Source organism: Nymphaea colorata, chromosome 1 (assembly GCF_008831285.2).
Source record: "Nymphaea colorata isolate Beijing-Zhang1983 chromosome 1, ASM883128v2, whole genome shotgun sequence".
In the NCBI taxonomy this organism is placed as follows: Eukaryota; Viridiplantae; Streptophyta; class Magnoliopsida; order Nymphaeales; family Nymphaeaceae; genus Nymphaea; species Nymphaea colorata.
The window spans coordinates 39090696-39103179 of NC_045138.2; the positions used below are offsets into that span (position 1 = coordinate 39090696).

Sequence of the window (12484 nt, forward strand, 5' to 3'; positions counted from 1 at the left end):
CTTTATCTTTATTTAAAAATTTTATTTTACACGTAATATTTTATGATAATAAATTAGTCTACAGGATTAAAGTTGTATAATATGACAATAAACAATATATATTTCTCACGTTATTTTAAGATAAAAGAAAAAGTTGTTAAAGACTTGCTTCCCAAGATTAGAAACTTGATTCCCACGTTGCAACTTTTTCAATGTGTCATCCCCGGGTGTATCAGCAGGCCTGATCTTCTGGGCTGTCGGCCCATCACAGGCGGTCTAATGTCTCGATCTCCGATTTCTGCCGCCATGTGATCGGAGAGAAGCTTTCCAGGCTTGGAGGAACAGGATTCCCATGGAGGAAGGGGGAGCTGAAGAGGAGGGGATGGCGGGGGGAAGCGACGGCGTGGGTGGTTTGGTGGGGATGTGCATCGAGGCGGCCTGCATCAGCGGAGACTCGGTGGAGGCGTGGAGGCGGCAGCGGAGGACGCTCCAGATGCTGCCCGCCCATTTGGCCCATGCCCTCTTCCGCTGTCTCCTCGATCGCAAGCTCATCGTTCCCTCCCTCCTCGAGTGCGCTTCTTTGTCTTCCCACCTCGTCGTCCTATTGTCGCTGTTCTTCGCCATTTTTCTCCCTTTCGTTTCATTTTATTTTTGCTATTCTTATCAGTCTTTCTCCCTTTCATTTCCTGTCTACCCGTATTCGCTGCTGAAATCTTTCCCTTTCTTTTCTTTTTTTCTCTGTTTTCTGCTCGTTCGATTGTAGCTCATGACAATCTAGATCTTTGTCATCTGCTATGATTGACTTAGAGATTCCATGCAACATTTTGATTGGTGACTTAGTTTTTGAGAAATGAGCTCAAAGAGGAAGGCAGGGTCTTATCACAGTTAGTCGTCGACATGGGCTTACTTTGACCTTCTCTGTTGTGAATTTTCTTTCCCAGGGTTTTCCAGTACTCGGTCGAGGTGGTTGATTTGAAAGGCAAGAGCTTCGTGGACGCCGAATGGATGGCTTACATAGGTGCATACCGATCCTTGCGTGTCTTGAACCTTGCCGAGTGTAAGGGAATCAATAATTCTTCTCTCTGGAGTATCACTGGTATGTTTGAAGTTCGCCAGCTCTGTTTACATGCTTGTTTTGTCATTCATACTCCAAATGTTTTTTCCAATGTCTTCAGTTCTTAATTTAATGTTACTTTATATTTGATTTTCTTGTGTCTTCAATTTTTAATTTAATGTATCCGTATATGATCTCCTGCTCTCTGGCCCATTGGTAAACGTATTATAGGTATCATCTCTGTGGTTTTTGTAGTGGGACTCACTTATCAAGGGTTTTGAAATTTGATGTAGTTCTGGAGAAAAAAAAAGATTTAACTATTATCACTATGCGGTACGCTAGAGAAGAAATCAAGTTTTGGAACAATTACACGGTCATCTTCATTATCAAACATTCCGCCGTGCCTGATTTAGTGAACAACGACTTTAACCTTTTGCTAGGTAGTATGGTATTGTGGGTAATACCAAAGGCTATTCCATATTGTATATTTCCTATAAACTAAATTTTTGCTTAGAGCTTTAAACGAGTAATTTTGAAACTTATCATTGCTTGCTTTGCGTGAGATAAGATAATCATAAAAGCCAATTAGGGCATTTAGGTCTTGACTCTATACATTACTAAGGCATTCAGTTCCATATGGATCACATAAGCATGAGCATTGCCAAATTGATTGTTTACTGCTCTGAAAGGTTACCACTGCCTAGCTGACCTACACAAAAGGTCGAAAGAACATTGCCAATTTCATTGTTCATTACCTGAACGACTATATATAGCCAGATAGATGCATATTTTGAGCAGTGCACAAATATGATGGAGAACTAGGGTTAAGTTTGACCGACAAACTTAAACCACGAGCATGAATAAACTGATAAATAGCCCAGTCTTTGTTGCTTCTTGATGTATCTGCTCCTTTCCTATCATTTTTGTCATATTAATAGGCATTAGCATCACTAAATGATCTTGCTCTTGCTTGCTTTTAGGTATGACCTGCCTAAGAGAGCTGAACCTGTCTAGATGCACAAAGATTAGCAATGCTGGAATGCAACATCTACAATACGTACAAGATTTGAGAAAATTAAGCCTCTCAGAAACTGCTGTAACTGCAGCTGGAATCACATGTCTCTCTTCTCTTGTCAACCTTACATTTCTGGACTTAGGTGGTTTGCCGATTACTGATGCATCGCTTGGTTCTTTACAGGTACATCTTTCATCCTTTTGTTACCTCTTGAACATGGTGCATAATATTTTGTCCTGCTAGCGCCTTCTTTTTTATCCTTTGTAGAACTTTCAGATTTTGAAACGGAGATTTATTTTGATATCTCTTTGTCTCTGTATTCTCTGACTAATTTATCTATTGTAGTACGATGGAGTTCGGTAAGGTACTGGTGACAATAGAAGTAGTAGAATTACCTTTTCTGAAAACCATATAGTAGATGTAGCCGTGCAGCATGTGCATGTTTACATATTATGTTTCATCTTCAGAATGGTAAGTACTTGTAATGATGACATAGCATGCTTATCCGGGTCTTAATGTCAAATATGTGATCACCATCTTGGCTGTAGATATTCTGGATTTGCTTTTATGACTATAATTATCATGATATCATGAACTGAGCATGCCTTGAGGCCGTTTATCATTCCTTGTTAGTTCCACTACCTTGAAGACGTGGTGTCTGAGCGGCATTTTGTTCTGTATAAGATGCAGAAGAATATGTTGTTCATGACTGATTTCTATCCATTCCCTTATATGTGAATGTGCTTGCATGGGCATGCCAGCATGTGTGCATCAGAGAGAGAGAGAGAGAGAGAGAGGGAGAGAGAGAGAGATCCCACTCTAACACTTGAGATCCAACTCTAACAATTGTGTTGTCATTTAGGGTTTGACAAAGCTGGAACACCTTGATCTATGGGGAACCGAAATATCCAACAAAGGAGCTGCCAATCTGAAAGGCTTTCCCAGCTTGAGTTTCATTAACTTAGCATGGACAAAAGTTACCGTATTGCCATGTCTATCATCTCTCAAATGCTTGAACTTGAGCAACTGTACTGTTGATTCCATGTTTGATGGTTATGAAGCCAAAGTACCTTTATCAAGATTAATATTTGCAGGCTCTATGTTCAATAACCCACTTGAAAACTTCTCCTGCTTGGACACAGAGCACCTTTACTTCTTGGACATATCCTGTTCTTCTTTTCATGATTTTTGCTTCTTGAACGAGATGTCAAAATTGACATATTTGGATCTGAGTTCTGGTAATATGTCCGATGCCATGATTGACCCCGTTGCTGCAATTGGAGCAAATTTAAGAAATCTCAATCTTGGTAATACTAGAGTCACCACTGTAGGTGTTGCTGCTTTAGCAGGGGCTGTCCCTAAACTGGAAACCTTATCATTGTCACGGACATGCATTGATGATGCAGTTTTTTATTATCTTGGCATGATGCCTGCTCTCTGCATGGTCAACTTGAGCAACACAAGCATCAAAGGTATTTATTTTCTAAAGTTTGAGTTACTTGATGTCTTAATATGAAATTTAGAATTTTTTGCTGGTTAGTACTTGAATGCTTTTCTTCTTCTTTATTCCTCCTACATCTTTCTTTTTATTTTATATTTTATATTTTATATTTTATTATTATGATTTTTTTTTTTTGGCATTGACATGCGTGTGTGTGTGTTGGAGGGAAGAGGGGTGGCTGAGGGAAAGAGACACCAATGCACATGATGCTGCTCCTGTGTGTGATTGGATGGGCAACTTGAGTTGCCGGTTTATGTGGCTGCCTGGAAAATGTGATTTAAGAAGATTCGAATGATCCACTCTAGATGAACTGTATTACCAAGTGAACTTTGCTTTCATTCTCTAATTCACAGGAACATCTAATTTAATTAATCTTTTAAACTGACATTTCAGGACTTATACGCCAGGGCGACCATGTCAATTTCTCATTAACAGCTCTTCAAGATCTTGAACACTTGGAGAATTTGGATTTGGGGTGTACCCAGATTAGAGACTTGGCTTTAGAACCCCTTTCCAACTTTAAGCAATTGAGGTGTCTATCCCTCGACAGTGATTTCCTCTCAGATGTTTCTCTCCATAGTGCATCACCTGTAGACAAACTGAAGGTTCTAAGTATCCGAAATGCAGTGTTGACAGATGTAGGAATTCTTTCTTTCGTGCCACCACCAACGTTGCATGTACTAGATTTAAGTGGATGTTGGCTTTTAACGGAGGAAGGTATTTCTCTGTTTTGTAAATTCCATCCACGGATAACTGTAAGACATGAAGCCATCGACAAGTTATCGGAAGAGCAAAATAATGGTTTGAAGCAAAAGGCTGGAGCTTTGTGTCCTCCTACGTTTTCTGCTAGAATGAAGCATAGATCAAAATTGAAAGAGAAAAGCCAGAAAGAGACATGGAGAGGTAAACGACCATTTCAGATTTTGTTTAATATATTTTTGGTCCTTGAAAAGTCAGCAATATTCTTGAGCCTTGATAATGTTGAACAGATGAGAGAATTAAATACGGCAGGGAGGAGTTGCTGCAGTTACAAACATCCCATCTATCTAACCTCTCGCAATGTGATAAAGAGATTCTCTTGCCAAAGGAGTTATCAACGAAGTAAGTTGATTATAAGGTTGTGAGTCATTTTTAGCAGCTCCTCCACTCCATTGTTATCCGAGACAAGTCTTCCTGGTTTGCCAGCAGTGGCAGCAAAAACCACTGTGCTAGTTCTCCTTGTGCTTCTGTATCTTGAGCGTTTCGTCATCTGAGTGCGTGTACAGAAGAGCTACTTTTGAATGGTCAAGCTGAACAGCTACGCATATGCGCAGCATTTCATTGAGCAACATGTTGCAGGTGCTTTGTATCGTAGGTTCGTTTCTTGGTCAGATTGCAGTAACAACTAACAATTTATTGACAGCCAGAGAAGGTTCGGGTCCTTTGTACTTGTGTGCACAAGGCGCTGAGGATATAGGAATCAGGGAAGCTCGGGAATCCTTGTATACATGTGCACAAGCATAGCTACTGTTTTGTACAATAATTCACTGTTGCAGCATGATCTCTGGATTGTGGTCTTATTCACATGGATCCGTATCCCAGATAATAATCTGTTTGTAGGTTTTGCTTATAATAGCATTATGATTAGACATTGTGATTGCTGGTGCTTCAAAACAGAATCTATCACTTGACAACCAAACGTGGCCTTCTGTTATTTTGGGAGTCTGGTTGGACACTTCTAGTTTATTGTTGAAAGTAGGAGTATTTCAAGAATCCAACTTTTCCTTTTTCTTTCCCGGTTTTTCTTCAAATGAGCCTCTACTAAGCACCACTCGAGCATATTTTCAGTCTAATCCCACTTAGCTCTTTTAACTAGAGCAAAGACCGTCATAATGGGCCTATGTCAGTAACATAAAATTTGTGTAATCTCATCATCAAACCGTCTATGGAGTTCTTCTGTCTATTTCTATCTTGGTCAGCAACTTGGGAGCTCTACGTTACTCGTAGGGTATAGTTGACATATGTTGGGTCCAAACCTACATAGCAGTGCAGCCTTCACCTCGCCATTGGATTCTGATTAGCAGCAGAAGTTGCATGAAGGGGTACTAACGTGATGTGAAAACAATGTCTGCTGCTTGTCAAGTGAGTGTTCTGAGTGCTTCAAGAACCTGCTCCAAAAGTAAACCTTACTGTTCCATAAATTATTGCTAGTCGTTGCCAAACTTCTTATCAACGACGGCATCTGGATAGTCATTCACTCGTTTTCTGCACAACAGCACACTCACAGATGTCACCATCCAACGAAACAAGCGCTCTGCGCATCAGTTCGCTGCTGTCAAAGGCTGGCCAGTCCCACAAGTGGTGCATCTACCTTTGTTGTTTTCCAGAGTCTAAGTTTGGGAGATGGAACCCAGGGGTTGAGTTAGGATCAGGTTTTTGTCGATCCTCATTTTTTGATGTACATTCTCCATATTTTGGTTTTGAATAAAAGGAAAGGGGCTTAGGCCCCACGCAGACTTTCTCCCGAATCTGTAAGCAGATTCAGGATATACTCATAGAGTGTCCTTAACCTCTAATCCTACGTCTAAGTGGTCAAATGAAAATGAAAGGTTTCATGCAATAAACATGAATGTAAGTGGAAGATGAAGAGATGATGACGATCGTTAAGGACACTTGTAATTGCCAGATCTCATACTTTTCTACAAAACCGTTTTCCTATGAAGTTGATTAAGAAAAAAAAAAAGAAAAAGGGCACCATCCTTCTCTTTCTTAAAGTTAAGCAGATTTGGCTGTCTACCAGGTGCAGCTTCCTTCTAGCCAGGTTGAAAGCATTCAGGACTTTCTGATCGAGCTTCTAACGCCTTTGTTCCGATCCCAACCCCCCGGCTCGGTCTTCCCTTCCTCTCTTGCTCGGCTTCGCCCTTTGGTGGATCTGTCAGGCAACCTTGCCTTAGTTCGAACTGCTTGGCTTGATGGCCTCCCCTTTTTGTATGTGAGCCTAATTCCCTTCGTTTATGCGGGCATTGGGTGTCTGTTTCCGTTGCCCGTGTCGGCTTGCGCTCCTCATCTCTACCTCTCTCTCTCTCTCTCTTCTTTCTCTTTTGGCTTCGTTCCCTTTAGTTGATCGTTGGCCAAGTGTCTTCTTAATTATGCATATTTCTCTCTCCCTTCAATTGCATCTCTCTCTCTCTCTTTCTCCTTCGGAGGCCTAGCTGGTCGGGCAGCCTGTTCGATTCCATCGCTACTCTTTTTGGTAAGTTTGAGGAGAGAAGGCGGATCTTCTCTTCTCTCTGCCAAACATGCCAGAGAGAGGGACGCAAGCAAGAAATGGCTGGTCGAACCCAGATACTAGGGACAAAATAGCCGAGCTGAGATTTTGCAGGAAATGGACGCAGCGAAGTGCACTTGGATCACATGCACGCTCTGGTGGCTAAGCTCTCGACCGCTTGGTGCGGAGCTTCAGATCCACCACCACAACGCTTATGTTGTCGTAGCTCCCTCTGTTGAGAGCTAATTCTGCCAGCGTCGCCGCCGCCAGTGCCGACCTGGTCCTCCCTGCCAACGGTTCCGCCGTTGGCAGCCTCTTCTTAGCAGCGCCGGACAGACACCTCCGAGCAACTCTGCACACCAATTCGTTCGACATTACGTCCCACAGTCCGTCGCTCGCCAACACCAAGAACTCGTCCTTCGCCGTCCGGTTGGTGACCGTCACCTCCGGCACCGATATCACGTATGGCTTTAGGTAACCATCTCCTGCAAAATTTATCGTCAGCGAAGGCAAGATGGCAGCAAGAATCCATCCATAGTCAAATGCCAGAGTACCTATGGATCTAGACGTTGCCAACACTCCCAGAACTCTGTACCCGTCACAATTGATGATCTTTCCCCCGGCCGCCTCCACTCTTTCCATCTCATCTGGTCTCTCCGGCTGCATGTACGTCAAAAGGGAAAAGAAACGAAAACGCAGTTGAAATCTTTGTCCACATCCAATGAATTTTATCGAATGTATAGTGAACAATAAAAATAAATAAGCTATTTTCAACGATGACACGCTCATCTGCTACTTGTACTCTCTCTCTGCCTCATCTGTGCTACAAAGAATTGCCCAAGGCTTATCTGCAGAAACACTTTGAAGTGGGGAGTTCATACGTGTGATTCTCAAAGGGAGCCTGTGTGAATGGAACCCTTTGATGTATGATGTATCCCCGACCTAAGAATTAATTCACGGACAAAGAGAGCAGACCAAGTTCTATCTTTAACTGTATAGAAGATCCGAGAATTAACACTCGACGCGCAGCTAGAACACAAGGCATCTCGATACTACCGATGGAACGAACCTACACATGAAGTGACGTCAATACCAAGCCAGCCAGGGCGTAGGGGCCAAATAACTGCTTTTGCCTTTTTCTCCCTCCCAACCGACCGACGGCAGAGGCAAGTTTTTTAAAGTGAAAGGAATGAAAGGACGTTGAAACAAGGAGGACGAGGACGAGGACGAGGACGAGGACGAGGACGATGATTCACTACAGAAGCAAAACATTAAACTAGAACCAAGTTCGATTCAAGTACGTAAAATAAGAAAGCAATATGTACCTCGCCTCTAACAGTTGGTTTCTTTGGTCATCTGTTGTGACAATAGTAAGGGTCTATCAAACCGTAGCTTATGAATCAATGAAAAATATCAGAACAAAAATAACTTGATATCTTAAAACAAGATTGTTCCGAGACTGGTTTCATTTTGAAGATTCAAGATTCAGCAAGCAGGCGACAAAGATTTACTTTGAAGTTCAAAACTCAGAGACAGAGAGAGGCAGACAGACAGAGACAGAGACAGAGAGAGAACATGAGAACATGATTTCAACATTTCTCGCAAAACTACCAACAAAGAGTTAGGAGATTACACGATCGGAGTACACCAATACCAAGACCAAATACTCGAAAAGCCAGACTACAACAGAGCAACTCCGAAAAACAGCATAACCAGAGAGGGAGAGAGAGATATATACCTTGTGGTCGAAGGAGAGGGGGACGGCGCTGCCGGCACGAGCGACAACGGCTCTGGAGTCACCGCAGTTGGCCACGATAATGTGGTGCTCGCCCACCAGCGCCACCAACGCCGTCGATCCCGAAGGCATGCCGACAACACGGACGTCGGCTGGGGCAACCATCCGCCCGACCTCGGCGTCGACCCTGCTGAAGCACGACCTCATCACCCTGCCCCACCCTTCCTCGTGGCTTCTCGCCAGCTCCCACGAGTCCCGTCCCTCCATCTCCTCCGCCAGCACCCTGTGCATTATATCCCGGCAGAATTCCGCCACCTGCGGCCCGCCATGACCGTCGTACACCGCGAAGAAGTCGAACTTCGCCGGCCCGTCCGAAAAGAATCCAGGCACCTCCGCCACCGCGTCCTCCATCTCCCTCCTCCTTCCGCACACCGCCACCGACCCGTGAGAAGCCTCCGATCCCTTCTCGCCAGTCCTCGCCGCGTCGAACACCATCCCCACCTCCGCCATCAGAAACTTCTCGCCGGGGCCGATTGTTAGGTCGCTGCACCACTCTCTCCCTGCTTCCACTCGTATCCTCTGCTGCGAGCCATTTCTGCAGCCGCCGACGTTGTCTTCATCCTCCGAAGGCGGCAGATATTCATCTCTACCAAACAACGTCTCATACATCTTCTTCTTCTCGTCCTCCTCCCGTCTACCTTGCTCAAAGTGGCCACGAAGCTCGTCACTACAACAAGAAATCGAGTCTGCGACCAGGCTTTTAGGGGTGTCATCCTCCTCCTCTGTCAGCGACAGATTGGAAGTCGGCTTCGAAAGCCTGCACAGTTCCTTGCACAAGCACGTGAGAGAGAGAGAGCGAGGCCTTCCCCTTCTGCTACAGAAGAAGTCAGGCTCATCCTCCTCCTCATCTTCTTCTTTCGCAGCCTTGAGTCGGTAGCCTATTCGCCTTCCTCGCCCTTCTTCTTCAGCCGGCCGCTTTCTCCCCGTCAGGGCAGAGACCGAGGCGTGTTTCGGCCTCTCCTCGAAATGGTCGAAGGCGACCATCTTTACCGTCCGCGGGAGGGACTCATAAGTGACACCCCGAGCTTTGAACGGCGGGTCATGAAGCCGTTGCGATCTCAGCCGCCGGATTTCCATCCGTTTCCGGCGAGCTTCCTTTCCCTTTACGTGGGAAAGCGCTCCATCCCGTCCTTTGAAATTCTTTTCGAAACTGGAGTTTCTCATCCTCCTTGTTTTTTTGCTCTGTGGCCACGTTTCAGATTCAGGGGCCTTTTATGCAGATCGAGGAGGGAAGCGCCAAAGTAGAAAGAAGGAGCGGGAGAAGGTGTCGTTAATGAGCCTCCTTTTGCCCCCTGCTTTTTAAGCAACTTACAGAGCAGCTTGGTCTTTCGTGTTCTCTGCGTGTAACAAGTGTGATTGTGCATGGAGGCGCTATGTTGGACATATTATATCCATGAAACTCTTGTAGCATCTGCTAGCCGACGTGAACGGCACCGTTGCTTGCTCCCATGATCATCGTCATCCCGCAGTAGCCACAGAATGAAACCAGTGATCAGCTCCCCATTTTCTCACCCTCACAGAAAACAGGGGGCTGAGTCATTCACGATTGGTTAATTCGATTCATGGTTTAACATTAATTTATTTGTATGAGACGCAACTTGGGAATCATTCAATACACTTCTTCTTCTAGCTTGTAGGACTATTGGCGATGTTCCTAACAGGCAAATTTCAGGTCTTGGAGCAGCGTATTTGGAAGTGCAGCAACAATTAATAACTTGCAAGCTCCTCAAATTTTGGTAATTATCGACTCAAGTTCTTTCTTCCCTGGCATTTTGTCAATGTAAAGTTAGTATCCTATCGTTCAAAAGTGTCCCTAGATAAATTATAAACCAGATACCGTGCCTTTCTGTGACCATGTAAGGAGACCGGATCCGGTAGAAATATCCAAGACCAGATCGCTGCTTCTCTTACATTCACGTTGCAGGAGAGGGATGATCATGAAACGTGGCGAGAAGGGGAAGCTCTCCTTCCAAGAACACAAAATCCCAAAGCGTCCGGGAATTGAGGTAAAATATTCGAATTCTTTTAAGCATAAAAGGTCGAAGAGGGGATGGCCTTCCAAGTTCCAACCATTGTAGAAGCGACTAATTTATATGTAATTGATCATCCATCTGATTTCCAATCTGTTTGCTTGAATTTGCCAACTAATGAGATTCGATTATTAATCAATTTACAAATGGGTGGTCAATTTTACAACTGAATATAAGATCCTATTTCAATGAACTCTTTCGAGGTCGTATCTTAAGATTTGAAACGAAACGATACTTCCTTCGAGTAATGCAAACGAATCATATTTTAGTGTCATCCAAACTCTCTGTCTTTATCCTCCACCGGCTTGATTTACTTTTTCTTTCAGTGAGCCTAACGAAAATACGGTTTGTGGAGATGAGGAAATGGAAATTCCATCTTACGTAGATTCTTTATCAGGAGCTGTCTTTCGCCGATCGGAAACCCGCTTCTTCTCCCCGCCTTGCCCGTTCGAGGAGGCATACAGCCAGCCAGTTGGTGTTTTCTGCAGACGACATCTCCATTTCGAGGCCTTTCTGTCGTGCAGTAGCTGCCGGGAGGCAACGCAGCGTACCTGTTGCTTGGATGGTTGCGTGGTCGAGAGACATCCATGGCTTTCGCGCCTGGCGAAGAGAGCCGGCCGTCATTTCGCTGGAAGGAGACGAGGCCATCGACAGCACGGACCGTCACGTGGGTCAGCAGAAGTTGATCAATCTGGCGGCGGTGGAAAAGACGAGCGAGCTCTTCTCTGCATCTCGCTTCGCTCTCTGAACGTTCGCGACCCACCGCCTAAGTAGGCCACGGGGAGCATTTACTGGCCAAAAGCAGAAGTTAAATGCCTTAACGGTAACTCCACTCTCTCCGTCCTGTAGCCCTCACGCTTGAGCTAGCAGTTTTTTTTATTAAGGATCTCAATTATAATTTCAAAATTTTAATCAAGATTAAAATATTTTTTTTTAAATGTTTATATAGATTTAATAAAAAATTAAACTACATGAAATTAAAAAAAAAAATTGATAGGAGACCATGGTTCCGTAGCTCCGCCTATAGTCCTCGCAATCCTTTTTCTATTCCCTTTCTTTATTTCGATCATTGTTTTTTTACAAGGGTCTAATTATATTTTTCCAAATCATTGTCTGAGGTGAAATATGTTCTTAAAAGTTTTAAGCGATCAAATAAAAATGTCTGTAAGTTATTTTTTCTTTTTTTCTTTTGCTTAAAATGTGGCTCTTTTTCTTTTTCAAATCTATTGGAATTAGGTAATATTATTCCACTATTCTTTTTTAAAACATAAATTAATCACCAGAAAACAGTGTGTGAAGTGTATCAACCTAAATTTCATTGCTTACATCACAATAATTCATGGAACCTAGCATTGAAACCAAAAAACTATTGCCTGGTTTGCGGCTTGCGGTTGCAGCTTGATAAAAAAGAAGAGCTGGGAGGAAAAAGAAGAAGAAAAGGATGTAATAAAAAGGGAGAAAGAGAAATGAAAAAATAGAAGAGGGAGAAGACATAGCAGAAAAAATGAAAAACAAACAAGCTGAGTCAAGTTTAAACCAGTTAAGCTTGTGTAACTCAAACTCGACTTGTTTATTACTCGAGTTTTAACTCGAGCTCAAACTCGACTCGTTTAATAAATGAGTCAAGCTCGATCCAAACTTATACGTGCGAGTTCAAGTCAAGCCTGAGCTGGCTCGACTCGTCGTACATTCCTATCCGTGATCCTATCATGCATCAGCTTAAGCAAAGTGTATATGTGTCTTAAGGCTGGAACCAGCGACAGCGGCCTACTGGCCAGTGTCCTAATCAAATGCACTAAACCTACAGAGCCATGTATTTTTCATACTTAATACTGTGAAATCAAACATAAAAAGTACGAATTC

The 12484-nt window shown here is 43.6% G+C and overlaps 3 protein-coding genes across 4 annotated transcripts; 2 read left to right on the forward strand and 1 right to left on the reverse strand.

The window, feature by feature from the left end:
• Positions 1-172: 172 nt before the first annotated feature.
• LOC116245655 (uncharacterized) lies at positions 173-5324 on the forward strand. Its single transcript, XM_031617146.2, has 6 exons — positions 173-549; positions 921-1075; positions 2014-2231; positions 2911-3520; positions 3943-4452; positions 4539-5324. Exons 1-6 carry the CDS (start codon positions 332-334, stop codon positions 4652-4654), a joined length of 1827 nt encoding a protein of 608 aa, XP_031473006.1. The 5' UTR covers positions 173-331; the 3' UTR covers positions 4655-5324.
• Positions 5325-6443: 1119 nt separating this feature from the next.
• On the reverse strand, positions 6444-9645 carry LOC116246733 (protein phosphatase 2C 51-like). 2 transcript variants are annotated; one of them, XM_031618581.2, is made up of 3 exons: positions 8535-9645; positions 7351-7456; positions 6444-7281 (listed from the first exon to the last, which is right to left on the reverse strand). In XM_031618581.2, the coding sequence occupies exons 1-3, from the start codon at positions 9573-9575 to the stop codon at positions 6959-6961; spliced, it is 1470 nt and encodes a 489-aa protein (XP_031474441.2). In that variant the 5' UTR covers positions 9576-9645; the 3' UTR covers positions 6444-6958. The 2 variants fall into 2 exon arrangements, with proteins under 2 accessions (XP_031474441.2, XP_049931344.1); XM_050075387.1 differs by having other exon boundaries at positions 6444-7456.
• An 881-nt stretch (positions 9646-10526) lies between these two features.
• On the forward strand, positions 10527-11400 carry LOC116246491 (uncharacterized). The gene is made up of 2 exons (XM_031618397.1): positions 10527-10597; positions 11019-11400. Exons 1-2 carry the CDS (start codon positions 10529-10531, stop codon positions 11367-11369), a joined length of 420 nt encoding a protein of 139 aa, XP_031474257.1. The 5' UTR covers positions 10527-10528; the 3' UTR covers positions 11370-11400.
• Positions 11401-12484: the final 1084 nt, after the last annotated feature.